Here is a 27,133-nt window from a genome sequence, read left to right as displayed (position 1 = left end):
CATCCCTGGAATTACCTGACTCACCAGCGAGAAATCACACGGGCATCATTTAGTACTTTTTATAAACGTGAAGCTGGTGCAATGGCTGCTGAGGGGAAGAGGAGGTAAGTAGCCATTTCCATTTTCCGGTAAGCAACTCAATGGCACTGGAGCTGCTGCCCCAGTTCTCAAGGGTGAGACAGCGCTCAGGGTGGTTGGGCTTGGTCAGGGGTTGAGGGGTTCCAGGTTGGGGTCGCCCCTGGGCCAGGGTGGGGTAAGTGGCTTTGTATCTGTGAGGCCTTCAAGTCACCCTTAAATATTGTGGAGACCCATTACAGGGGCAAGCTGCAGCTTGTCTGTCCCACCAAACACGTCCAGGACAGAGCCTTGATGTGGCTTCTACATTGAAAGTCAATTCACTCCCTTTGACTGTGAGCCCTGAGCCTCGATGACCGTATATGCTCCTGACTGGCTGCTGGCTATCTGGCCTGGCTCTGCTCTCTCACTCTCACTGCCTGGTCCGATTACTGCACAGTCCTCTCACTCTCAGCCCTACCCTCTGATTCTGGTTGCATCGCCCTGCTGGCTGCTGTTCCTCGAAAAGCACGATGCTGCCGCCTGCCTGGCCTTCGCACCTCCCGACTGCTCACCTCTCGGCTCTCGCTCAAGCCTTAACGACTGAATGTGCTCCTGGCCTTGCCTCTGTTCATTGGTTAGTTGCCCGCCTGCCCTCATCACCCCACTGCTCCCCTCGATGGCCATTGGCCAGCGCCTTCTCCTCGCCTCACTGAAGGCTTCACAGGCTCACATCCCGAAGTTAGGTCGGCGATCTCACTTTTGTTTTAGGCTCCCCACTCTGCCAAATGTCAGAAACCTGGCTGCTGCTTCACTTAATTAAAGTTCAGAAACCTCACAGCAATTCAGGAGATCTGTCTGAACTGCTCTAAGTCTCCAGCATCTCTCAAAGTCTGGTAAACTTGTTTTTCTCACTCTAACAATCCACTACACAGAGCCCAATGTATTACCCGTTGAAAGGTTCCAGAAATCAGCAAATTCAGAGCTGCCAGGTCTGATTGGTGCTCCCACACCTCTGACATCTAATGTTCTTTATTAGTGTCACAAGTAAGCTTACCCATGTTCATAGAAGGTGCCTCTAGAATGTGGTAACTGATGCACCGCTTTGTTCTTGGAAGTCAAGTCAAATTTTTTCTATGCATCAGTAATTGGTCAACCTCCAAGTTGGAGTCCACCAGCTTTTGTCATCCCTCTCTCTCCTTTTTCACAATGTGAGCTTTATATGAAATAAATAAATAATAAATAAATAATCTTTATCACAAGTAGGCTTACATTAACACTGCAATGAAGTTACTGTGAAAATCCCCTAGTCGCCACACTATGTCGCTTGTTCGGGTACACTGAGGGAGAATTCAGAATATCCAATTCACCTAACAAGCCCGTCTTTCGGGACTTGTGGGAGGAAACTGGAACACTGGGAAGGAATCCACGCAGATACGGGAAGAACGTGCAGAATCTGCACAGACAGTGACCCAAGCCGGGAATCGAACGTGGGTCTCTGGCCGCTGTGAAGCAGCAGTGCTTGCCATTGTGCTACCATCTCTCAGTATGGGGCCCCCCATTGGCCTGGACCCTGAGCTGCAGCACTCAGTGTTTCATTGTAAGTCCGCCTCTGTCACACCAGCAAGTTATTAAATTTAATTTATAGACATTTGGCAACTTAAAGGTGGTACCAGAATATAATAGTGCAGTGCAGAAGGAGGCCATTCGGCCCATCGAGTCTGCACCAGCTCTTGGAAAGAGCATCCTACCCAAGGTCAACACCTCCACCCTATCCCCATAACCCAGTAACCTCACCCAACACTAAGGGCAATTTTGGACACTAAGGGCAATTTATCATGGCCAATCCACCTAACCTGCGCATCTTTGGACTGTGGGAGGAAACCGGAGCACCCGGAGGAAACCCACGCACACACGGGGAGGATGTGCAGACTCCGCACAGACAGTGACCCAAGCCGGAATCGAACCTGGGACCCTGGAGCTGTGAAGCAATTGTGCTATCCACAATGCTACCATGCTGCCCAAATATAACCATGAAGTAGCTGTATTTACCTATGGAAAACCTAACTAGGTGAATGTTGTTCTTTAGAGAAGTGAAATGCCAACTCTGGCCTTCAAATAACTGTTTCCACACCATATGGGTGATTCCAAATGCCCTTGAGGCAACTAGGTTAAATACGTCTTGCCAATGTTGTATCACATCGCAAGAATAATATTCTTTATAAAAGCACGGGCTGGGAACCTCCCAAGGGCAAATTTAGCAAATTAAATATTGTTAATATTCTTTGGTACATAGATTACAGAACTCATAAATTAAAATTTTTTTTTAAATGAAATGTGATGAATTTCCAAATGTATGGGAGGGTAAATTAAATTATGTTTCATTATGAAATTTAGAAATCACATTGCCTGAGGTTCCTGAAGGAGGTTATCCAGAAGGTCAAGAAATGAATTATTATCGCAGGATTATCGCTGAGTACATAAATAGCCGGAATGGGATTGAAGGAGCACTTACCACAACCATGTATAAAATATTGGAGATTGCTGAGAAAACGCCAGAAGCTCTTTTGGAAGAAGTTATTCATATTATGGAAAGTAAGTCAAGATTTTCTATCACCACAAACAATTCTTTCAGTCTGACTTTAAAAGTTACTGCATGTTTGAATGTTACAATACAGCCAAAATATACAGCGTATTTATGATTACATTGACTGATATTCTTGGTCTGCAATAACTGTGTAAAATTAGGTAGTTAATAATTACAGTCGCTATTTTTGTTCAAACTGCTTCATGATTTCTGTGACAAATTTAATATATTGGTCAACTCCAGGGCACAGAGAAGTCAAGAACCCACAGAGAGCATGAATCTGGAGCAAACTGGCACACAGAGTTAGGAGAATGGCAGTGGTCGGGTGTGGTGGTTGGAGGTCGGACGAGACCACAACTTTTAGGATACAGGACAAGAAAACAGAAAAATTCTGTTTGTAAAACTGTGAGGAAAGGATATTTCACCTCAGGAATAATTGACTCTGACCAATAGGTATCTTTTACCTTAAATCAAACTTCAATTTAAACACAGAATTAACCATATTAACATCAAATAGCTTTACAATTATCAGTTAAACAGTTTTTAAATAAAAGGAAAAACCTGGTAACTCACTATCTACACATGCCACTAATTCCAATTAAGCAACCCAATAAGTGTTAAAATGCCACTTATAAATAATGTTAGCAACAGATTTACTTTCTTAGCTTGTGGAGACTTTTGGAGACAGTTCCTTTCAAGAGCATATCCAGTAAACTTTTGGTCAACCTAACAGCATTTGGCAAAACTGCTGTTGAACTTCAAATATTCCAGCAGACTGCAAAACTACAGATGGACCTGGCTCCTTCCATTAATTACATCATCTATATCCCACTAAGTTCCATGACCTGCTTTGCTAGGACTAAGCACCGCTTCTTCATAAATGATCTATTCTCCAGGGAATCGCCAGCAATCATAACAATAAGCAATTAGACCTTTATCTGTAATCAAGTAAGTGATTGAAATGAATCATGACTTCACACAACTCTTTAATTACAGCTTTTTGGGCAGCACGGTAGCATGGTGGTTATCACAATTACTTCACAGCTCCAAGGTCCCAGGTTCGATTCCCGACTGGGTTCACTGTTTGTGCGGAGTCTGCACGTTCTCCCCGTGTGTGCGTGGGTTTCCTCCAGGTGCTCCGGTTTCCTCCCACAGTCCAAAAATGTGCAGGTTAGGCGGATTGGTCATGCTAAAATTGCCCTTAGTGTTCAAAATTGCCCTTAGTGTTGGGTCGGGTTACTGGGTTATGGGGATAGGGTGGAGGTGTGGGATTGGGTAGGGTGCTCTTTCAAAGAACCGGTGCAGACTCGACGGGCCGAATGGCCTCCTTCTGCACTGTAAATTCTATGATTCTTTTAGCAGACGTAATGCCTGTATGTATTTTAAACCAGTGATTTTAATAACTTAAATGGTGACCAAGAAACTATTATCAATTGTCGTAAAAACCCGCCTGGTTTAGTAACGTGCTTTAGGAACTGATCTGACATAGTAACAAAAGAACAGGAGTAGGCCATTCAGCCCATTGAGCCTGCTTCGCCATTTAATACAATCATGGCTGATCGAACATAGAAAGATAGAAAATCGAAGCAAGAGAAGGCATTCGGCCCTTCGAGCCTGCTCCGCCATTCATTATGATCATGGTTGATCATCAAGTTCAATACCCTAATCCTACATTTCCCCATATCCCTTGGACCTTTTAGCCCCAAGAGCTATATCTAATTCGTTCTTGAAATTACACAACATTTTGGCCTCAACTACTTTCTATGGTAGTGAATTCCAGAGATTCACCACTCTCTGGGTGAAGAAATTTCTCCTCTCCTCAGTTCTAAAAGGTTTGCCTCTTATCCTCAAACTATGACCCCTAGTTCTGGACACCCCACCATCGGGAATATGCTTTCTGAATCCTGTGAGAATTTTATAAGTTTTAAAGAGATCCCCTCTCACTCTTCTAAACTCAGTACGAAGTCATACAACACCAGGTTGAAGTCCAACAGGTTTGTTTCGATGTCACTAGCTTTCGGAGCGCTGCTCCTTCCTCAGGTGAATGAAGAGGTATGTTCCAGATGCACATTAATAGTCAAATTCAAAGATGCCAAACAATGCTTGGAATGCGACCATTAGCAGGTGATTAAATCTTTACAGATCCAGAGATGGGGTAACCCCAGGTTAAAGAGGTGTGAATTGCATCAAGCCAGGACAATTGGTAGGATTTCGCAGGCCAGATGGTGGGGGATGAATGTAATGTGACATGAATCCCAGGTCCCGGTTGAGGCCGCACTCATGTGTGCGGAACCTGGCTATAAGTTTCTGCTCGGCGATTCTGCGTTGTCGCGTGTCCTGAAGGCCGCCTTGGAGAACGCTTACCCGGAGATCAGAGGCTGAATGCCCTTGACTGCTGAAGTGTTCTCCGACTGGAAGGGAACATTCCTGCCTGGTGATTGTTGCGCGATGTCCGTTCATTCGTTGTCGCAGCGTCTGCATGGTCTCGCCAATGTACCACGCTTCGGGACATCCTTTCCTGCAGCGTATGAGGTAGACAACGTTGGCCGAGTCACACGAGTACGTACCGCGTACCTGATGGGTGGTGTTCTCACGTGTAATAGTGGTATCCATGTCGATGATCTGGCACGTCTTGCAGAGACTGCCATGGCAGGGTTGTGTGGTGTCGTGCTCACTGTTCTGAAGACTGGGTAGTTTGCTGCAAACAATGGTTCGTTTGAGGTTGCGCGGTTGTTTGAAGGCAAGTAGTGGGGGTGTGGGGATGACCTTGGCAAGATGTTCATCGTCATCAATGACGTGTTGAAGGTTGTGAAGAAGATGTCGTAGTTTCTCCGCTCCGGGGAAGTACTGGACGACGAAGGGTATTCTGTCGGTTGTGTCCCATGTTTGTCTTCTGAGGAGGTCAGTGCGGTTTTTCGCTGTGGCGCGTTGGAACTGTCGATCGATGAGTCGAGTGCCATATCCCGTTCGTACGAGGGCATCTTTCAACGTCTGTAGATGTCTGTTACGCTCCTCCTCGTCTGAGCAGATCCTGTGTATACGGAGCGCTTGTCCATAGGGGATGGCTTCTTTAATGTGTTTAGGGTGGAAGCTGGAGAAGTGGAGCATCATGAGGTTATCCGTGGGTTTGCGGTAAAGCGAAGTGCTGAGGTGACCGTCCTTGATGGAGACGAGTGTGTCCAAGAATGCAACTGATTTTGGAGAGTAGTCCATGGTGAGTCTGATGGTTGGATGGAACCTATTAATGTCATTGTGTAGTCGTTTCAGTGATTCTTCGCCGTGGGTCCAAAGGAAAAAAATGTAATCGATGTATCTGGTGTATAACGTCGGTTGAGGGTCCTGTGCGGAGAGTAGGTCCTGTTCAAACATGTGCATGAAGATGTTGGCGTATTGGGGTGCGAATTTGGTCCCCATGGCTGTTCTGTGCGTCTGGAGCGTAACAGACATCTACAGACGTTGAAAGATGCCCTCGTACGAACGGGATATGGCACTCGACTCATCGATCGACAGTTCCAACACGCCACAGCGAAAAACCGCACCGACCTCCTCAGAAGACAAACATGGGACACAACCGACAGAATACCCTTCGTCGTCCAGTACTTCCCCGGAGCGGAGAAACTACGACATCTTCTTCACAGCCTTCAACACGTCATTGATGATGATGAACATCTTGCCAAGGTCATCCCCACACCCCCACTACTTGCCTTCAAACAACCGCGCAACCTCAAACGAACCATTGTTTGCAGCAAACTACCCAGTCTTCAGAACAGTGAGCACGACACCACACAACCCTGCCATGGCAATCTCTGCAAGACGTGCCAGATCATCGACATGGATACCACTATTACACGTGAGAACACCACCCATCAGGTACGCGGTACGTACTCGTGTGACTCGGCCAACGTTGTCTACCTCATACGCTGCAGGAAAGGATGTCCCGAAGCGTGGTACATTGGCGAGACCATGCAGACGCTGCGACAACGAATGAACGGACATCGCGCAACAATCACCAGGCAGGAATGTTCCCTTCCAGTCGGAGAACACTTCAGCAGTCAAGGGCATTCAGCCTCTGATCTCCGGGTAAGCGTTCTCCAAGGCGGCCTTCAGGACACGCGACAACGCAGAATCGCCGAGCAGAAACTTATAGCCAGGTTCCGCACACATGAGTGCGGCCTCAACCGGGACCTGGGATTCATGTCACATTACATTCATCCCCCACCATCTGGCCTGCGAAATCCTACCAACTGTCCTGGCTTGATGCAAGTCACACCTCTTTAACATGGGGTTACCCCATCGCTGGATCTGTAAAGATTTAATCACCTGCTAATGGTCGCATTCCAAGCATTGTTTGGCATCTTTGAATTTGTCTATATATGTGTTTCTGGAACATACCTCTTCATTCACCTGAGGAAGGAGCAGCGCTCCGAAAGCTAGTGACATCGAAACAAACCTGTTGGACTTTAACCTGGTGTTGTAAGACTTCGTACTTTGTTAGTTAGTCAGTCTTCTATCCAAGTGAATAAATCATCCCGAATTCCATGTCGTCTTATCTTGTGTATTAAGCCTTTGTGTAGCACCTTATCAAATGCCTTCTGGCAGTCCAGATACACTACATCTGCAGAATCCCCATTATCCGCTTGGTTTTTTACATCTACGAAGAAGTCTAGCAAATTAGTCAAACATAATTTATAAAACCATGCTGATTCTGATGGATTGCATTTTGACTTTCCAAATGTCTTGTTATTACTCCTCCAATAATGGAGTCTTAACAATTTCCCAATGACAGATGTAAAGCTAACTGGTCTATGCTTTCCTACTTTCTGCCTCCCTCCCTTTTTGAATGAGGGTGTTACATTAGCATTTTTCCAATCAACTGGAACCTTACCTGCATCCAAGAAATTTTGGAATATTATAACCAATGGACCCTCTATCTCAGCTTCTACTTCCTTGAAGACCCGAGAATGGTGCTGTTCGGGAGGGTTTAAAGTAATTGCAGGGGGTGGGAACCGGAACAGCAGGCCAGTAAGTTTAGAGACTGGGGAGAAAAGTGAGACTGAGATAAACATGGTGCAGAGTAAGAACAGGCAAAGGGAAACTGCAGGGCTCAGCGGGACTGTAGGTCTGGAGGGCGGTTTGCTTCAATGCAAAAATTATAACAGGTAAAACAGATGAACTGAAAGCCTGGATTACTGCATGAAACTATGATGCAATTGCAATTACAGAGACATGGTTAAAGGAGGGACAGGACTGGCAGCTTAATGTGCCGGGATATCATTGTTTTAGAGAGGACAGAAGGGGAAGTAAAAAGGGTGGGATTCCTCCAGGTGCTTCGGTTTGCTCCCACAATCCAAAGATGTGCAGGTTAGTTGAATTGACCATGATAAAATTGACCCTTAGTTTCCAAAAGGTTAGGCGGAGTTATTGGATTATGGGGATAGAGTGGGGACATGGGCCTAGGTAGGGTGCTCTTTTAGAGGAGTGCTGCAGACTCGATGGGCCGAATTACCTCCTTCTGCACCTAAGTGATTTTATGGTAGTGTGTACTTCAGAATCTGGAATCCGTTCAGACAGCACTTTAAACATAGTTGCATGTCGTTGTTGGCTCCTATATATAATAATCTTTATAAGTCTCATATGTAGGTTTATATTAACACTGCAGTGAAGTTATTGTGAAAATCCCCTAGTCCCCACATTCTGGTGCCTGTTCGTGTACACAAGAGGGTGAATTCGGGAATGTCCAACTCACCTAACAGCACATCTTTCGGGACTTGTGGGAGGAAAAGGGAGCGCCTAGAGGAACCCCACGCAGGCACAGGAAGAAGGTGCAGACTCTGCACAGACAGTGACCCAAGTGGGAATCAAACCTGGGACCCTGGCGCTTGAAGCAACAGTGCTACCTACTGTGCTGCCCAATCATCACTTTGTGTGGATGGGCTTGGACTCAACATTTAGGTCATGGCAGGGCAAAGGGTCTGGAGAGGTTTGTGGAGGGAAGGTTTGATAGTTTTGAGGAGATGTCGGAAAAATGTCAGCTCCCTGGAACCAATTTGTTTCGGTATCTCAGAAAAGACCACAACTAAAGTCTGCGGGTGGGATCAGGGTGGATGAGCAGGGAACACCATTGCCACAGCCTGCAAGACAGCCATGCAGCTGCACACGTCACTGACTGCCCACTGTTGGCATAGGGCCACAGGTTGTATGAATGTCGTTCCAGGCTAATCCCCTAGATGCCCTCTGGTCCCAACCGATCCATCAGCCATATGAGTGCAACCAGTGCCATCTTGTTGGCTGGGTTGAATGTGTGTGGAGAGTGAAATGTGTATATACGGCTGCAGCTTGTCGGGCTCCTGAGTGTCAATCACGAATCCGGCGAATCTGGCACCATTTTTCATTGGAATTGATTGTGTTCCATGTGGTGCCAGTGCTCTCCCCTCCACAGTTGCTGAATCGATCCAGGTGAGGCACCAATTTTGCTGTCGTGGAAGTCCACAAATCCTGCCCCGGTGTCAACACTTAGGGCATGATCTTCCGGCCATACTGCACTGGAAAAGCAGCTCGCCACGGCGCAGCATGGCCGTGAAAGCCGGGAGACCCTGCATTGAATCTCGCGAGGCGTTGCAAAGAGAATCCCGCCCACAATGGGCAAGTCAGCTTTTTGGCAAATCTGCATATTGGACCAAGGCCGTGAGCCTTACTCTAATATGCATGAGGTACCTGAGGCTTTGGGATTCAATCTTTCACCTCGGGGACCTCGGGCGATCGCCGTTCAGCACTGGTCCCCACAAACGGGGACCGAACGGAAGGCACTCATGGGAGTCTCCAAGTGAATCGGAGGCCCCCAGCTGCATGCTCTTTGGGCAGGGTGGTGACCTGGCACTGCTGGTGCTCACTGGGTACCCTGACAGTGCCACCTGGGGCTATGTGCAACCTCAGCTTCCCATTTAGGCCCCTTATTCAATGTGAGTCGCGTTGAATAGCCATGTGTTTCTGGGCATTACGAGTGCCGGGAAACACGCGGCCAAACATGCTCGCTCGAGCTCTTTGTTCCCTTTTGGGAAGATTGCACCCTTAGTCTGAGAATCGGAGAATCCAGCCGCAGTTCTCTTTGTTCTTTAAATTTGTATCATTTAATTTACACTGCTTCTCATTTTTCCTCAACACTTCTCCAAATTGGATTTTATTCTGCCAATTGCCTGCCCATGTCACCAGTTTATGTACTCCTGAAGTATGCTACTTATCTTCCTGTTTACCATATTTCCAAGCTTTTCATATAATCTTTAAATATTGACATTTTTCCCTTTATATCCAAGTCCAGATCACTAATATCAAAAATCACTAAATTGATAATGAGAAAGGGCATTATACCAATGCCTGGGGGACATCACTCTATACTTTTATCCAATACGTAAAACATTTTTTCACTGCAATTTTCTGCTTTCCGTCTCTCAGCTAATTTATTTCCTGTGCTGCCACTGCCCCTTTAATCTCTTGGGCTTCAGTTTTTCTAACAGGTCTATGAAATTTCAATCAAAAACCTTTAGAGTCCTTTAGCACCTTTCAGAAAAAGTTCTGTCAAAATCAAGCTCTTGAATATATTCAGTTCTCATGTTACTCTCAGAATATTATCACATACACAACAATGGAATTTGTTTGAGAAAGTCCAACCACGATTATTACATGAAATGTAAATGTTACATGAAAACATTATTAACTTTCAATTTATCTGGTATACAAACCCTGGCAGAACCCTTCAAGTATTATGGCTGGGAATTATCTGGTGCAGACCTAGACGAAGAAGAAGAAGATGCTGAAGCAATGGCAGATGAAGCAGTTGAGGAAGAAGGTGAAGAAGAGGAGGAAGAGGAGGAAGGGGAGGAAGAAGAAGTAAGTACACTCTACAATTGTACATTTATTTTAATACCATTATTGGAAATGTTCACATTTTCCATTATGTAACTTGATACATAAACTTCTATTTGGGCACTTAATAAAGTACACATTGAGTTGCATCAGCTCGCCATTAGTTGAACTACTTGATTATCAGCAAAACAAACATTAATTTGATTTGATTTTGATTTGATTTTGAATTATAGAAAACCTGTATGAAAAATTATGATGACTACAGCAGATTGTTTTAAGCAGAAGTTTCATTGATTCCTGATCCAGCATAGGAAAACATCTAGGTTATATGTTGAGAAATCAAATAAATTATATACTCTGTTAATTTTTGTTTCGATGAGATAGTGTCAGGGAGAAACATGAAAACCTTTTTTTAAGTATGTTCCATACTGACATGGATCAATTTTTAATCATAATGGATTCAAGAGTTATAGTAATAAGACAGAAAAGTGGAATTGAGGATTATATCAATCATGATCTCATTGAATGGCGGAGAAGACTTGATGGGCTGAATGGCCTACTTCTGCTTCTATGTCTTATGGTCTTTCACTACACCTAAAACAACAGAGCAGCCAAACAGCTGGAAATCAGGCAATGTCAAAATCAACATCAACAGGGGCGGAGTTGTGAAACTTCAGGTACCGAGCTGAAGCAAGGATTCATCAAAGATGATGGAGGAAGTGGTCATGCCCATCACTCTCGACATGATGGAGGGAGTGATGGCAAAAGAGTTAAAGAAATTCAGTGGAGAAATGGATGAACGTTTCCAGAGGCATAGCCAGGAATTGAAGGCATCATTTAAAACTATGGTGGAGGAGGTTTTGGGCCCGGTCAGGAGCAGCTGAACAAGGTGACTAAGGCGGTAGGCGAACAGTCGGAAAAGCTGAAGGGCGTGGAGGAGGCCTTATCTCACACGAAGACTGACTCATGTAACTGGAGACCGAAATGGCAATCGTTGGAGACAGGAATAAAGGCCTCAAGGCTAAACTGGATGATATGGAAAACAGGTCCAGGCACATGAACCTGAGGCACGTGGGTCCACTGGAGGGAGTTGAAGGCTCAAGACTGACCGAATACTTTGCTGTGAAGTTTTCTCCGCTGTTGAGCGGCAAGGTATTTGCTGTGCCAGAGCTAGAGAGGGCACACAGGGTTTTGAGGCAGAAGCCTCGACCGAATGAGCCACCTCAAGTGGCGATCATTCGGTCCCACAGCTTCCAAAGGATGGAACGGGTCCTGGAATGGGCCAAGAAAGCCTGAAACATCAATTGGGATGGTAACTTCGTATACCAAGATATCTGCACAGAATTGATAAAGTGACGGGCAGCCTTCAATAAGGTGAAGACGGCCCTGTTCAATCGAAGAGTATGGTTTGGGATGGGTTTAAGCAGCAAAGCTAAGAGTTATGTTTGACTCAAAGGACCTTTATTATGAAACTCCGGAGCAGGCTGAGGACTTTATCAGAGGTCATGGACTGGGCATGGTTTGAGGGATGCGGTTTGACTGTTAAATGGTTGGGGCTTTACTATTTTACTGTTTTATTGTTCATGTTCATGTTGTTACATGTAGTTGAGTCGGAAACATTAGGGACCTTCAAGCATTGGATAGGTACATGGATTACGGTAAAATGATATAGTGTAGATTTATTTGTTCTTAAGGGCAGCACGGTAGCATTGTGGATAGCACAATGCTTCACAGCTCCAGGGTCCCAGGTTCGATTCCGGCTTGGGTCACTGTCTGTGCGGAGTCTGCACGTCCTCCCCGTGTCTGCGTGGGTTTCCTCCGGGTGCTCCGGTTTCCTCCCACAGTCCAAAGATGTGCAGGTTAGGTGAATTGGCCAATGATAAATTGCCCTTAATGTCCAAAATTGCCTTTGGTGTTGGGTGGGGGTGTTGAGTTTGGGTGGGGTGCTCTTTCCGGGGGCCGGTGCGGACTCGGGGAGCCGGGTGGCCTCCTTCTGCACTGTAAATTCAATGATAATCTATGATTAATCTAAGACAAAGGTTCGGCACAACATCGTGGGCTGAAGGGCCTGTTCTGTGCTGTATTTTCTATGTTCTATGTTACGAGTTGAGTTGGAGTACTGGTAGAGACGTTTGGATTGGGGCATTTCCTCTGTTCTGCTTTCATGATTATCCTTCTGTACGAGCTCAGTAGTTGTTGGGATGGGGGTGTCTTCCCTTTGTCGAAGGCTTTTCCTTAATATGGGTGGGGAAGTGGATTAGTTGGAAGGGCGAGCTTGGGCAGAAACAACCGTGATGGTTAAGGAATAGGTGGAATCTGGGGTGGGGTGATCATATTACTAGCGCTGAGAAGTAGACTAGTTCACGGAGGTCAAGTGGGGGATGGGACTAAGACTTATCGGGTCAGTTAGGTTAGGCTTTATAGGGGCGGTGGGAGGGGAGGGAGGGGATTAGAGGAGATGACAGGTTATCTGACTGGGGAGGGGGAAACTGACAACTGGTATTTTTCTCTATTACACCATTTAGGTGGGGCAGGATTCCATCTTAGGTGGGCCTGCAACCTGGTAATCATTGGCGGAGCTACGACCTATCGCGGTGTTACTGGCTGACTCGAGGCTGAGGGGGGAAGGGGGTGTGACCTCTGATAAGAGTGGTCACCTGGAATATGCGAGGCCTGGGGGCCCAGTCAAAAGAGCGTTTGTTTTTGCTCATTTAAAGAAACGAGCCGATGTGATGCTTCTCCAGTAGACCCACATGCACGAGTGGGACCAGGTGCATCTTCAGAAGGCTTTGGTGAGCCACGTTTTCCATTCGGGGTTCGATAGCAGGGCCCGGGGGGATGGCAATCCTCATTGATAAAAGGGTCCAGTTTCGTTCAGCGAAGGTAATATCTGATGCGGGCTGTATGTGATAGTAACGGGGGTTTAGAAGGGAAACAGTTGGTGTTGGTGAATGTATACGCATCGAATTGAGACAATACAATGTAGGGGCTGGTTTAGCACACTGGGCTAAATCGCTGGCTTTGAAAGCAGACCAAGGCAGGCCAGCAGCACGGTTCGATTCCTGTACCAGCCTCCCCGAACAGGCGCCGGAATGTGACGACTAGGGGCTTTTCACGGTAACTTCATTGAAGCCTACTCGTGACAATAAGTGATTTTCATTTCATTTCATGAAATGGCTGCTGGCAGTGATAACGGATCAGGACACCCATCAACTTATTATGGGAACTCCGTGCTAGACCCAAGGATGGATTGTTCTATGTTGGGATCATTAGTCACAGGGATATGGCAAAGGCGTTAAATGCTTTTATGGAGGACATTGGGGGACAGACCCTTGGCATTTCGGACATCTGGGGGAGAAAGAGTTTTCGTTCTTCTCCTCAGTTCATAATGTACTTTCCAGGATTGACTACTTTGACATGAGCCGAGCGCTATCGGCAGAAGTGAAGAAATCTGAGTACTCTACAGTTGTCATTTCTGATCATGCCCCACATTGGTAGACCTGGAGTTGGAGGTAGGCCGGGAACATCGCAAGGGCTGGTAGTTGGATGTGGGTCTGCTGGCGGAGCTGGGGTTTTGTGCAAGGATCTCAGGGGTCATCTGGGATTATATTTGGAATAATGATAATGGGGAGGTCTCACCCTCAATACTATGGGAAGCACTGAAGGTAGTAATTAGGGGATAAATTAACTTTCAAGGCGCATGTAGAGGCAAGGAGGGACCGGGTAAATCTGGTAGATGACATTATAGAGGTTGATCGCAAGTATGCGGAGAGCCCATCTCCAGGACTATTAGCAGAGAGAACAAACTGCAAACGCAGTTCAAGTTGCTCTCTACAGATAGGGTGATGCAACAGCAGAAGTGAGCTAAAGGACTCCTGGCATATCATTGAGGAAATTGGAGACACAGAGGGAGATTACTCAGATGAGGGCGCAGGATGGGTGGGCTGGTCTTGGACCAGGAGAAGGTGAATAAGGTATTTAAGATCTTCTATTAAAATGTATACTGGTCTGAACTGCTATGGGAAGGGAGAGATATGGGGGAGTTGGAGTTTCCCAAGGTGGAGGAGGAGCTACGGGAGGACCGAGAAGCTCCGCTGGAGTTGGATGAGATCAAGGAGGCACTGAAATTAATGCAGTTGGGGAAGGACCAGGCCCGATGGGTTCCCAGTAGAATTTTATAAAATATTTGCAGACCTGTTCGCCTCTATTGTTGGGGATGTTCAGGGATTCCTTGGAGTGAGCTGCTTTGCCACAGTCGCTGAGGCAGGCATCGATTTCCCTGCTCCTTAAAAAGGACAAAGATCCCTTAGACTATGGGTCATATTGTCCGGTCTCCCTGTTAAATGTGGATTGAAGATGTTAGCTAAGGTGTTGGTGTTAAGGCTGGAGCCCCGTCTTCCGGAGGTGGTGGGGAAAGACCCAACGGGATTTGTCAAGGGGCGGAGGTTGACGGCAAACGTGTGATGGCTGTTGAACGTGGTACTTATCCCAGGGAAGGGTTGGATTCCAGAGATCATAATTTTGCTTGACGCGTAGAAAACGTTCGACCGGGTAGAGTGGGACTATCTGTTTGCAGTATTAGAAAAATTTGGGTTTGGACCGGGGGTTTGTAGAGTGCGTGCAGTTGTTGTATGTGGCCCATTTGCCAGTATTTGCACTAACAAAGTGACTAATGACCCCTTTCGTCCACACCCGGGCACCAGGCAGAGATGTCCAAAGTCCCCTCTGTTGTTTGCATTAGCAATAGAGCCACTAGCTATGGCCCTGAGGTCCTTGAAAGCATGGGAAGGAATAGTTAGTGGAGGGGTGGAGCACAAGGTTTTGCGACACGCCGTCGATTTGCTATTATACTTGAGGGATCCGGAGGCATCAATGGGTAACATCATAGGGATCTTGCAGAGTTTTGAGGCCTTCTCTGGCTGTCAGTAAAATATAGGAAAGAGCGAATACTTTGTGGGTGAGGTATCGAGGCAGAGAGAGGGGCTTAAGGTAGTACTGTTCCAGCTAGCTGGAAGTCATTTTCGGTATTTGGACATCCAAATAGTAAGGGACTGGGGGAACTCCGGAAGTTGAATTATACAAGTCTGGTGGAGAAGGTCAAGGTGGACCTGCTGTGGTGATCTACCAGGGCCTAGAGCTTAGGCCTGATTAAAATTGGCCATTTTAAATTAAAGACTTAGGCACTGTTATCGAACCCCGAATGGAAAACTTGGGCAGAGATTTCTATTGTTATTCCTGCCCAAGACATTTTTTAGGCAGTTTGACCGGCTGGTGACTGGGTTTATTTGGGCGGGTAAAGGCCTAACTGTCAGACTAACTAAGTTAGACTGTTGCAATGGAAGGCAGGGGGTTGGGGAGGGGTTCTTGCTGCTTAATTGTTATTCTGTGTTATTGTATGTTTTGTATATAAATTGCTAAAAATTATAATAAAACTTTTTTTTTTAAAATAAGGTAAATATACAGGACTATAGAGAAAGAGCAGGGGAGTGGGATTAAATTGGATAGCTATATGACAGAGACAGTAAAGACATGGCAGGCTGAATGGTATTCTACTGCACTCTAATCTATGACCTTAAGGGAGTTGAAATCAGAGCTTCTCTACCCCCCACCAAACCACCTTCCTCTGCACCCCCTCCCCCACACCCCCTCCCCCACAATGGTTGTTCATGCTAGTTCACTTGAAGCTTTCAAAACTGATCTAACTAGACAGATTTTTGTCATCAAGGGATATGAAGTAAAGGTGGGAAGGACGAGGTTTAGTTCAACCATTATGTATTTGAATGACAGGGTCAAATGGTTGAGTGGCCCAGATTTTAACTTTGTCTGCCTGATGGAAACTGGTAACTGGGTTGGGGGAGGTGAGGTTAAAATAGGGAATGTCTTCCCTGCTGGTTTGATATCTTAAGCTGTTCCTTTGAAAAGATGAGTAGAACACACACATGAAAACAGCATCTCCTTTAAGCGTGACTTGCCTACTATTTTAGTCAGAAACCTTAGCCAGGGAGCAGTGATAGCTTTCCATTCAGGCCAAACTTGGAGGGAGGTAGATTATGGATTTGAAGTGGTCCTGAATGAGAATAAAGTTAAAATTGTCATGTGAGAATACCTTTAAGAAATGGGTGTTTAAGAAATGTACCTTTAAGAAATGGAGTTGCTCATGTTACTGGAGTGATGTCAGAGTTTGGGTGTGTTGAATCCTCAGTTTCTTTACCCGTCAGTCTGGCCTCAATAAAAGTCGAGATGGATTTGCAGGTACAGCATTAGTTATTTTATTCAGCTTGCACGCTTTACTTAGTTCACAGCGATACAGATAACATCTTGCTCTCTGCACCTCTGGAACCAAGTGAGGATATAAGACAAAGAGCTCTGTACTGATACATTCAAATGGCATCAAGTTTCACATACTCAACGCCCATAGGTCATCCTATGTCCCTCCTGACCTGTTTGATCTATTCTGATTGGCTCACTTCCAATCCCTTCCTCTGGCCCCTATTACTCAGCATCCTTTTCTCCTACTTTGGTGGACACACCTCTTCCTGCTTTTCCATGCGGTCTGAAATCCTTTGTCTGTGAACTAACCAGAATTAAACTGGCCTATCTCTACATTACATTAACTAATATCTCTAAAGTAACTATTTTATATCACATTCGTCATTCCCTCCTTTTATCATTCCATGATAACCGGACTATCCAATCCATAGCTACGGGTCCTCATCTAAAAAGATCCGTCGCTGCATTTCCAATTCCTGGCTTAGCCCGCCCTCATCTGCTGCACCCTCATGGATTTTAACAGTTAAGTTTTTAAGGGCATTCTTCCCATCACACATTTAAGGATGGCCAGGCCCATAAAGATGCAGCCGATAGCCACCACTAAATACATGGCCATATTTATCAACCAGTCCTTCCAACCCCCAAATCCCCAATTACCCCAAGAGCCAGGATCCTGCATTCCGTCCAGGTGATCCCGTATGTGATTCATAAATTTAGTGATGTTAGCGGTCAAGTCCTGAACTCCCATGATACACTTGCCCTGCACTATGGCGCATACCCCACCCTCACGGGCCAGAAGATAGTCAAGAGCATACCGGTTCTGCATTGCAAACAACCGTAGCTGAGACAATTCCTTGGTTATTGCCCGAGGGCTCCCAAGGTTTCATTTCCCAAGATGGTGAGGCCACAAATAAAATAATTCCTATCACTGACAGCCAAGGAACCCCCCACACCTCCCAGTGTCAATACGCTCAGAATCCCCCACCCGGCTGAGTGGCCCCGGTTGGGTGCAAGAACCTGAGGTTTTTTCCAGTTCTCGCAAAATTCAGCAGAGACTGCCCGGCGTGCTAACTGATTATGTAGCTTCCACGCCGAAGGGCAGGGGACTGTGGTAGGGACTAGAGTCCCTATAGCAATTTGGCGGGGAAATGGGGGTGACAAAACGTTGGTCGCTGTACCATTAAATAAAAAGTAGTATCCTTGCTCCGTGTGCAGGCTAGCATCACAATCAGTATATCGGTTGCGTAGGGATCCCCTAGTAGCCCAGTTTATCCAGCTTTGGAATGCCCATTCGGGCCGCCTAGCAATGCAGAAAGCCCTAGTCCCAACAGTGATATGAGAGACATTCGCCCAGCCACAAAGGAGCTGGAGGCCGGCGTTCAGTGGAACGCAAGTGGTGTTGTAACAAACGCATTGGCCAGACGCCTGGGTGATATGGCACCTCCTGTCCGTACAGGTGGGGAACAGACATGTTATATTCGTGTCCACCTCTACTGCGGAAACAATTCTCGTACGACCGGGAATCCGTATTGGGAGTGAAGTGGCTAGGTATATACGCCCTCCACCGTTGCAGCCTATCATACTGTGAATGGGAATTATCCCGAGGAAGGGGAAGGCAAATAGCCGGTGGTGCTGAACCTGGATCGTAAGGAAGAGTGACTTGCTCGGGCAGTGGCTCGGAATGCTGACAATGAACCACCGTTTGGGGAGTGCCCCAAGGCGGTGAAACAGAAAATAACCTAGACACCGCTGCGGGGTTCGGGTAGCAGACAACCCGTCCCTGGCCATACAAGCGGTGGTAAATCTGGTAGAAGAGATTCATACTACCCGGGTTTTCCTCAGTTTGGCCTTTAACTAACTTAAGTGTATCACCCGGTAACCTAAGTTCTAGCTGTACTTCCCTTCTCACACGCCCCGTCCTCTCTCTAGTCCCTTTCACTTTCTCATAGCCTCTTCCTACGCTCTTCTGACGGCCTGATGTTACCTTTATTGCACCAATCTTAACACATCCAAAATCAAATTTACATGTATTCCAAAAACAAGACAATGTCCATATAATATTCCCTTCCCATCGCCGGGACCGTTGCAATTGCTTCATGAGTCCTGCATTCTCCTTAACTTTGACGACCTTCCATGAGTCGATACCATGTCCTCGTATATGGGGGCAGCGAAGAACATCACCTTTGCATAAGTGAATTATCCTTGTAGATTGGTTGGGGTTACAAATATAAATAATATTCCCCTTTTCCATGTCCGTCGCCAATAACACTCCAAGCGAAGTGAGGCCAAATATCACACAGACGGTGCGTAGCCACTCCATCATGCTCCACACCTGTAAAATAGCACTGGAGAAGGGAGGCAGGTTAATCTGTCCAAGAAAATGAGGCCCGTTATCAGAACTCAACTGAGCTGGTCTACTGTACCGGGGAATGATTTCTCGCATCAGAACTTTAACCACAGTAGCAGCTTTATTATCGGTAGTCGGATACGCCTCGACCCATCTGCTGAACACATCCACAATGACCAAAACATATTTATAACATTGACACCTTTCCAACTCAATGTAATCCATTTGGAGCGTCTCAAAGGGACCACTGGGCAACGGGGTTTGCCCCATCCCACAAGGGATACCTTTTCCGGTGTTATATTGCTGACAAATCAAACACCGATTACTGATACTTTGGGCCAACCCCTGCATTTTAGGGTGCCACCAAGTGTCCAGCAACAAATCACTAGTCCCTCGAGCCCCACAATGAGTTGCAAAGTGTACACATTCAATGACCCATAAAGCCAGTACATCAGACATACAAGTCTGATGTGCTGGCGTGGTCCATAAAGAGGAAACAGAATCATATGTACAACCTAACCGTTTCCACATTTGTTTATCACTCTCAGGAGCGTCCTCCTGTAACCTTATGACGTCTTGGATGGTTGGCATTGACTTGTCAGAAGCAGACATATTATAGTAGATAGTTTAGTCTGACTTAACATCTTAGGCACCATCACTTGCTGAATTTGCGCGGCTGTCCGTGCTGCACAATCTGCTCGTTCATTACCAACGTCAACTGGGGTCCTACCATTCGTGTGGGCAGCGCATTTAATAACGGAAATCTGCGCGGGCATAAGGAGGGCCTGCAGTAAGTCATTAACTAAACCCCGGTTGGATATTTCTGTGCCTGCCGAGGTAAGGAATCCCCTAGTCTTCCAGAGTTGTCCGAAGTCATGAACTACCCCGAAAGCATATCGGGAGTCAGTGTAGATATTTACCCGGCGATCTCCCCCAAGTATACATGCACGGATGAGGGCAAAAAGTTTGGCTTGTTGAGCTGAATAAGGGGTCTGGAAAGCTGCCGCTTCTAGAATCAGACCATCCTGATCTATGATTGCATAACCGGACAGTCTCCGGCCAGTGGGGCTTACTAATGCACTGCCATCAACATACATAATCATGTCAGGTTGTTCTAACGGAATATCACTCAGATCGTCCCTTATTGTGGTAGTTTCCTGAATCAAGGCTAAACAGTCGTGACCAGGTGCGTCCTCATGGACAGGGGGACCGCTAAGGAAACAGGCTGGATTGATAGTGGTACAGTATTTAAATGTCAGATGTGGATTGTTCAAAAGATATATTTCATACCTATTCTGACGAGCTGCGGTAAGATGCTGAGTCTGCAGTTGCCCCAATAGTGCGATTACCGAGTGGGAGCTATACACCGTAATATCCTGTTGGAGAGTGATATTGGCAGCAGCCTGCAAACTATTGTATATCGCTGCCAAGATCTGGGTGCAAACAGGGTGGCCCAACGCCACTGGGTTGGGTTTGGAAGAGTAATATGCTACGGGCCGGTGCTTGTCCCCATGTTGCTGGGTTAGTACCGCTGTTGAACATCCTTCCAGAACAGTACAGTATATCTGGAATGGTCGGTCGTATAGGGGCCTACCGAGGGCCGGTGCTTGTAACAAGGCCTGCTTCAGGCAACGGAAGGCCTCGAGTGCCTCGGTGGTGAGAGTAAAGTTCCCCTCTTCACTAGTGTAAGGCGTCAGCAGCTTTGTATAGACAGCGATGTTTGGTATCCACTGCCGACAATAATTCACCATATCCAGCCAATGACGAACCTCCTTGGCTATTGTAGGGGCGGGGAATTGGCATATTGGTTCAATCCTACTGGGTTCGAGACTTCTTTCTGTGGCTGTAAGTAAAACTCCTAAGAACTTAACTTTTCTCTGAGCCACCAAGACCTTTGCTTGTGAGACAACATAACCCAACGAGGATAGGTGGTTCAATAATTGGATCACATCATCCCTATTACTGGGCTCGTCAGGACTTGCCACCAATATGTCATCTACATACTGCACTAGAGTGGAACCATGCTCCAATGTCAAGGCCTGGAGTTGGGTCTGCAGACATCTGGAGAAGAGTGTAGGTGAGTTGACGAACCCCTGTGGCAGTCGGGTCCAGGTATACTGCTGCCCATTGTAAGTGAAGGCAAACAAATATTGACTTTCAGTCGCAAGTGGGAGGGCAAAGAAGGCGTGCTGAAGGTCAATTACAGCGAAGACCCGGGCTTGAGCTGGAATTTGAGCCAGTATGTGGGCAGGGTTAGGGACGAGAGCATGTAACGGCTATGCGATGGCATTGATTGAACGTAAATCCTGTACTAATCGGTACTGGTCTGGTTTGGCTGGTTTAGGCATAACAAGTATGGGGGTGTTACATTCTGATTGGCAAGGGACCAAAATACACTGTTGCAACAGCTCTTGAATTAATTTGTCTATTGACGGAGCAGCTTGGGATTTCAGGGGGTATCGCCGAATGGAAGGTAGCTTTACATGATCCTTAATCATTACCTTAATAGGTGTAACATTTGTCTTTCCCACTTGTGATGGGTATTCCGCCCAGACCTGTGGATTGACATATTCCAACACATCATGTCCCCAGTGATGCTGCAGTCGAGTGTTAATTGTTTCAGGGACCTCAAAATATCTTATGGCATGACTTGAAGTGCGTACTCTGTTGGATCCGAATGATCCACTACCCTCCTTACCATTCACCCCATATCCCTGGCATGGTACTGGTCGTGGACCGGACGTGTAATATGAGGGCTTACCGAAGCTGACTGTGGCCATACATGTGGTGATATTGTAACAAAATCGGCTGTACCTTCTTTTCCCGTGACTGTGGCTGTAACCTTGACTGGCCATTCGGTCCCAATTAATGGCCGGTATTTGTCCTCCAACTCCCTGTTTCGTCCAGTTCTGTCATAGGCCAGGGTAACGTGATGCAGTGACTGTTCAATGTCTAACGTCCACCATTGGGGGGTGATAGAAATATAGCACTGTTGTCTCATCCTCCATGATTTAACTGTTACCCCCTCATCTCCGCACTCTAGCTGTAGCTGGAAGATACACAGTAAATCTCGGGCCAACAAGTTACAGTCCAATCCAGTAGTCACTACAAACTGATGATCTGCAGACTTATTCTCGTAAGTGACTGTCACAGGTTCAGAAATAGGATACTCACACACCTGTCCTTGGAACCCCAACAATTGCTGCGTGTGGTCGGATAATGGTAGTCGAAGTTCTGATTGCACAGAAGACATGGCTGCTCCAGTGTCGATTACAAATGGGTGATGTTGATCTCCTATCTGCAGAGAGATAATAGGTTCCCTGTCCGATTGGAGAGTCCTTATGGCTAAATTAGCTAGCCAATCCTGTGTTGGGAAAGGGTTTTCCTGGGAGAAGTCAGTGTATCTCGTCTATCCTCCCCTTGGTGGGTACCCCCTCCTTTGGGTCGGATAATCTCCTTCTACTGCCTGTCTTTTAAAGGGGCATTCCTGTTGCCAGTGATCTGCACGGCCGCAATTAAAACATGCATTGCTCCCTCTATATCTGCCTCGTCCTCTTCTCCCAGTAGACCAATGGCCCCTCAGAGGGGGCTGTGGTTGTAAAGCTGTTGATGCATTCGGTGGGCCATAAAAAGGAGCTGAGGGTCCCTTTGGGTGGGTTTGGTATCTTCCTAATCGGCAACTGTCTCCGAATCTCACCAGGGGGCACTCTAGCTATTTCCCCTGGTTGTTCCAAGACTTCAAAGTCTCTCCCTGTCACTAGAGGGAGTTCTTTCTCTTTAAAATCATCTATTGCAGCTTCCTTTGTTCCCGAACCTTGTGGTTTCTCCTTAGTTTGGAGAGACTTAGGTGGTATACTTAATTGTTTCTGGTGAGGATCAAGCCCCTCTCTCGCTGTCCGAGATCTGGTCCTAGAGCTAACTGGGCTTGCGAAACAGAGCTCCTCTTTCTCTACTGATCGTGCAGATGGTAAATCAGGACCCATACTATCACCCAAAAGGGCTTGAGTTACTGGCATAATTGGAATCTGGGAGCAGTAACTGGATATCAATTATTATACTCTGGTGGTTCTGGAATTAGTGCAGACAATGCTACAGGTGCAGTCGGAACTTTTAGTGAACATTTTCTAAATTATTGAATTTATCATTTTCTGTCAATTCAAGGCCAGCCATTATTGAACTACGTAGCTCATCTTTTGTTTCACCCGTGCCTTTCCTGTCTCTACTTGCGCGTTTTTTTGGGGGTTTTTTTCTTGGCAAAGCGATTGAAAAGGTTCTAACAGTGGGTTTTTTTTAAACTTAAAAATGTTTGAAAATTCAAATTGAATTACTGCAACTTGCAAGCTTAGCTCTGATCTCAACTCAGAACTAAATTTACGATTTGCTTAACACAAACTTGTATAACATTTACAACTTAATTCTTTATCTTAAAATTTTTTTCTTTTAACAAGTTTTTTTTCTTTTACATTCACATAAATGTTGGCAAAATCAACTATCATCACCAGATTTACACTTTTTAAAATGGTGTCCGTGATCTTCTTTAAGTTTCTATTAATCTCCAGATAAAATGAGATAAGCATTATTTCAAGTAAGTAAAACTTAAGATTCTGGCAATATCAATCAATTGCTTTCGAAAATAATAACTTTTATCAAAGAGGTGGAGAAACCCACTGGTTTCCTTTAATTAATTCAAAATGTAACTTTGCTGGTGTTCACTGACTCAAAGGAAAGGTATCCGATTACACTACAGGCTGCTGCTGTTATCTCAAAGCCTGAGTGAGAAGCACTGTCTGTCTTTTAACTTTGGCTGCTGCTGTTAACCCTTTGAGAGACTTCTGCTTCAACCAATAGGCAGCATTCCCCACAATCTCAACTAGTCCTCAGAACTGCGCCCTTCGCCACCACAGTCCAAGGGTACAATTTTAGCTTAATCAACTATATATTTAACACACTCACACATAGAGTTGAACCATTTTCAATTTCAAATGTCCCATCAACCCCATAACCTAACCCAAGCCGAATTAACTCACACATGGAGTTGAACCATTTTCAATTTCAAATGTCGCATCAACTCCATAACCTAACCCAAGCCGAATTAACTCACACATGGAGTTGAACCATTTCCAATTTCAAATGTCACATCAACTCCATAACCTAACCCAAGCCGAATTAACAATATGAAATCCCATCAATTAAATTGCTAATCCCCAGACTGACCTTTGATTTTGTCGAGACGATCTTTCCGTACCAACCGCGAGTGACCAGACTAATCAGACGATAAGAAGAGGGGAAAAATCAATGCGCGGTCATTTTCCAGCTGTACATTGTGGGCCCTTTTTTCCCCATCCTCCTGTTCATAATCAGTCTAATTCTGATTTCGCAGTTGGTCAGAACCGTCTTGAGAAATCCGGGTTTACGGCACCAAATGTTGAATCCTCAGTTTCTTTACCCGTCAGTCTGGCCTCAATAAAAGTCGAGATGGATTTGCAGGTACAGCATTAGTTATTTTATTCAGCTTGCACGCTTTACTTAGTTCACAGCGATACAGATAACATCTTGCTCTCTGCACTTCCGGAACCAAGTGAGGATATAAGACAAAGAGCTCTGTACTGATACATTCAAATGGCATCAAGTTTCACATACTCAACGCCCATAGGTCATCCTATGTCCCTCCTGACCTGTTTGATCTATTCTGATTGGCTCACTTCCAATCCCTTCCTCTGGCCCCTATTACTCAGCATCCTTTTCTCCCACTTTGGTGGACACACCTCTTCCTGCTTTTCCATGCGGTCTGAAATCCTTTGTCTGTGAACTAACCAGAATTAAACTGGCCTATCTCTACATTACATTAACTAATATCTCTAAAGTAACTATTTTATATCACATTCGTCAGGTGGAGCTGAGCTTTACTTCTGCTTTTTAGTTTCAGTTTGAGAAAAAGCTTGGGTGAGTCTGTGTTTTTCATGAGCTGCACCTGGAGTTAAAACAAAGGACTGTACTGGTGATCTCTGCCATGAAGGACTATCTCTTGATCATTTGGTGAATTCAGAAGAATTATAAATGTTTTCAGTCTTGAATGTAAACCCTGATGTGCTTCTGTTTAGAGATTTGTTAAGTCTTTTGGGTGCAAAAGGACAGCATACTTAGTGTTGTATTCTTTGGGGATTATCTTTGCATTAATGGTTGCTAAGATATTCACTGTTTGTTTTAAAAAGGTTAACTTGAGTTCATAGAATAAACATTGTTTTGCTTTAAGAAATACTTTTCATTTCTGCTGTTCCACCCTGTAGAGTGAGCCGTGTGCTCCCCATACCACAATCTATTAAAAGTTGTGGGTCAGGTGAACTCCATGATACACTTTGGGATTCTCTAAACCCTGACCCATAACAATTGGGGGCTTGAGGGGAATAAAAGTCTAATGTCTATCTATTGGATTGGCTTAGTGAACTTAAAGACGGTGAGATGTGAGTTGGTTTTCATGTGTGGTATTTTAATTTAAGAGGGGAGTGTGTTGTGGACAATGGCTCTTTCAGAGGCTCGGGAGTTTTTGGGGGTGGAGGCAGTCACACGCAGTTCCTTATGGACAGAGACTAAAAGCAGACTGTTAGATTTGGCAAAAACATTGCAGTTTAACATTACCTGACAAAATGCGAAAGGATGAGGTAATTATGGTGGTGGCTAAACATTTAAAGTTGCCTGAGATACAGTTTGACTCATTGGAAGTGGCAAAAATTCAGTTGCAAATTAAACAAATGGAACATGAGAAAGAATTAAAGCGGCTTGAATACGAAAGAGATAGAGAGGAAAAAGAAAGAGAAAGGGAGATACAGATCAGGGAAAAAGATAAAGAGAGAGAGTTTGAACTTCAGAAATGGCCATGAAACATGACAGTCAGTTAAAATTGGCAGGCATAAAGGGAAACGTACAGTTGGATGATAGTGATGAGGATAGTGAGAAAGAGCGTCTATGTCGAAGGCGTGGTGGGATCTATTTAAATATGTCCAAGCATTGCCAAGGTTTGACGAGAAGGAGGTAGAAGCATTTTTCATTTCATTTGAGATGGTGGCTAAACAAATGAAATGGCCACAGGACATGTGGGTATTACTGATTCAAACAAAGCTGGTAGGTAGGGCTAGTGAAGTGTTTGCATCACTGTCAGAGAAGGTATCTGAGTCATAGGAGGAGGTGAACTGAAGCCTACAGATAAAGGTTTAGAAATTTTAGGAAAGAATTTGGTCAAACATACATGGAGTTTGAAAGGCTCAAACAGAGTAATTTTGGTTGGTGGATAAGGGCTTTGAAAATAGACCAAACGTATGAAGCTGTCAGAGAAATTATACTTTTGGAGGAGTTTAAAAATTCAATTCCTGATGCAGTGAGAACTCATGTGGAAGAACAGAGGGTTAAAACTGCAAGATTACCAGCAGACATGGCAGATGATTATGAATTAGTTCATAAATCAAAGCTTGATTTCAGACATCAGTTTCAGCCTGTGAGGGATAGAAACTGGGGATATGAGAAATACTCAAGTGGTAGAGGTAAAGGTGATCTGATGGGAGATAATAAGGAGAGTGTATCTCAGATTAAAAAAGAAATCCAGGAGGGTGGAAGAGACATGAAAAGTTTTAAATGTTTTCACTGTAATAAACTAGGCCATGTAAAGTCACAGTGTTGGTGGTTGAAGAAAAGCACTGGGAAGGCTGATGTGGTAAAACAGGATAAGACAATGGTGTTTGTTAAAGTGGTAAAGGAAAGCACAAGTGAAGCGAAGGAGGTGCAAAAGATTGTACAGCCTGTTCAAGAGGTGATTGATAAGGTGGTGCCAGATCTCTTTAAAGAATTTACTTGTGTGGGTAAAGTTTACTCATGTGTATCAGGAGGAGCAGGTAAAGAAGTCACAATTTTAAAAGATACGGGAGCTAGTCAATATTTAATGGAAAGAGATGAGGAGCTATGTAGTTTGGGAAGAATGTTGCCAGAAAAGGTGGTAATATGTGGAATTCAGGGTGCGAGGAGTA

At 45.4% G+C, this 27,133-nt stretch overlaps 1 protein-coding gene across 3 annotated transcripts in view; it reads left to right on the top strand.

Annotated features, from left to right (window-relative positions):
- ak9 (adenylate kinase 9) overlaps window positions 1-27,133 on the top strand; it is a 544,334-nt gene that overhangs the window by 267,161 nt on the left and 250,040 nt on the right. For all 3 annotated transcript variants that reach the window (XM_072499993.1, XM_072499992.1, XM_072499994.1), the window contains exons 21-22: window positions 2,452-2,649; window positions 10,386-10,525. In XM_072499993.1, the coding sequence (XP_072356094.1) occupies window positions 2,452-2,649; window positions 10,386-10,525 (338 nt within the window). The remainder of the gene's footprint in view (window positions 1-2,451; window positions 2,650-10,385; window positions 10,526-27,133) is intronic.

Source organism: Scyliorhinus torazame, chromosome 4, assembly GCF_047496885.1.
Source record: "Scyliorhinus torazame isolate Kashiwa2021f chromosome 4, sScyTor2.1, whole genome shotgun sequence".
NCBI lineage: Eukaryota > Metazoa > Chordata > Chondrichthyes > Carcharhiniformes > Scyliorhinidae > Scyliorhinus > Scyliorhinus torazame.
Note: the sequence above shows the minus strand (reverse complement) of the source record. Positions and strands in the feature narration are given on the sequence as shown.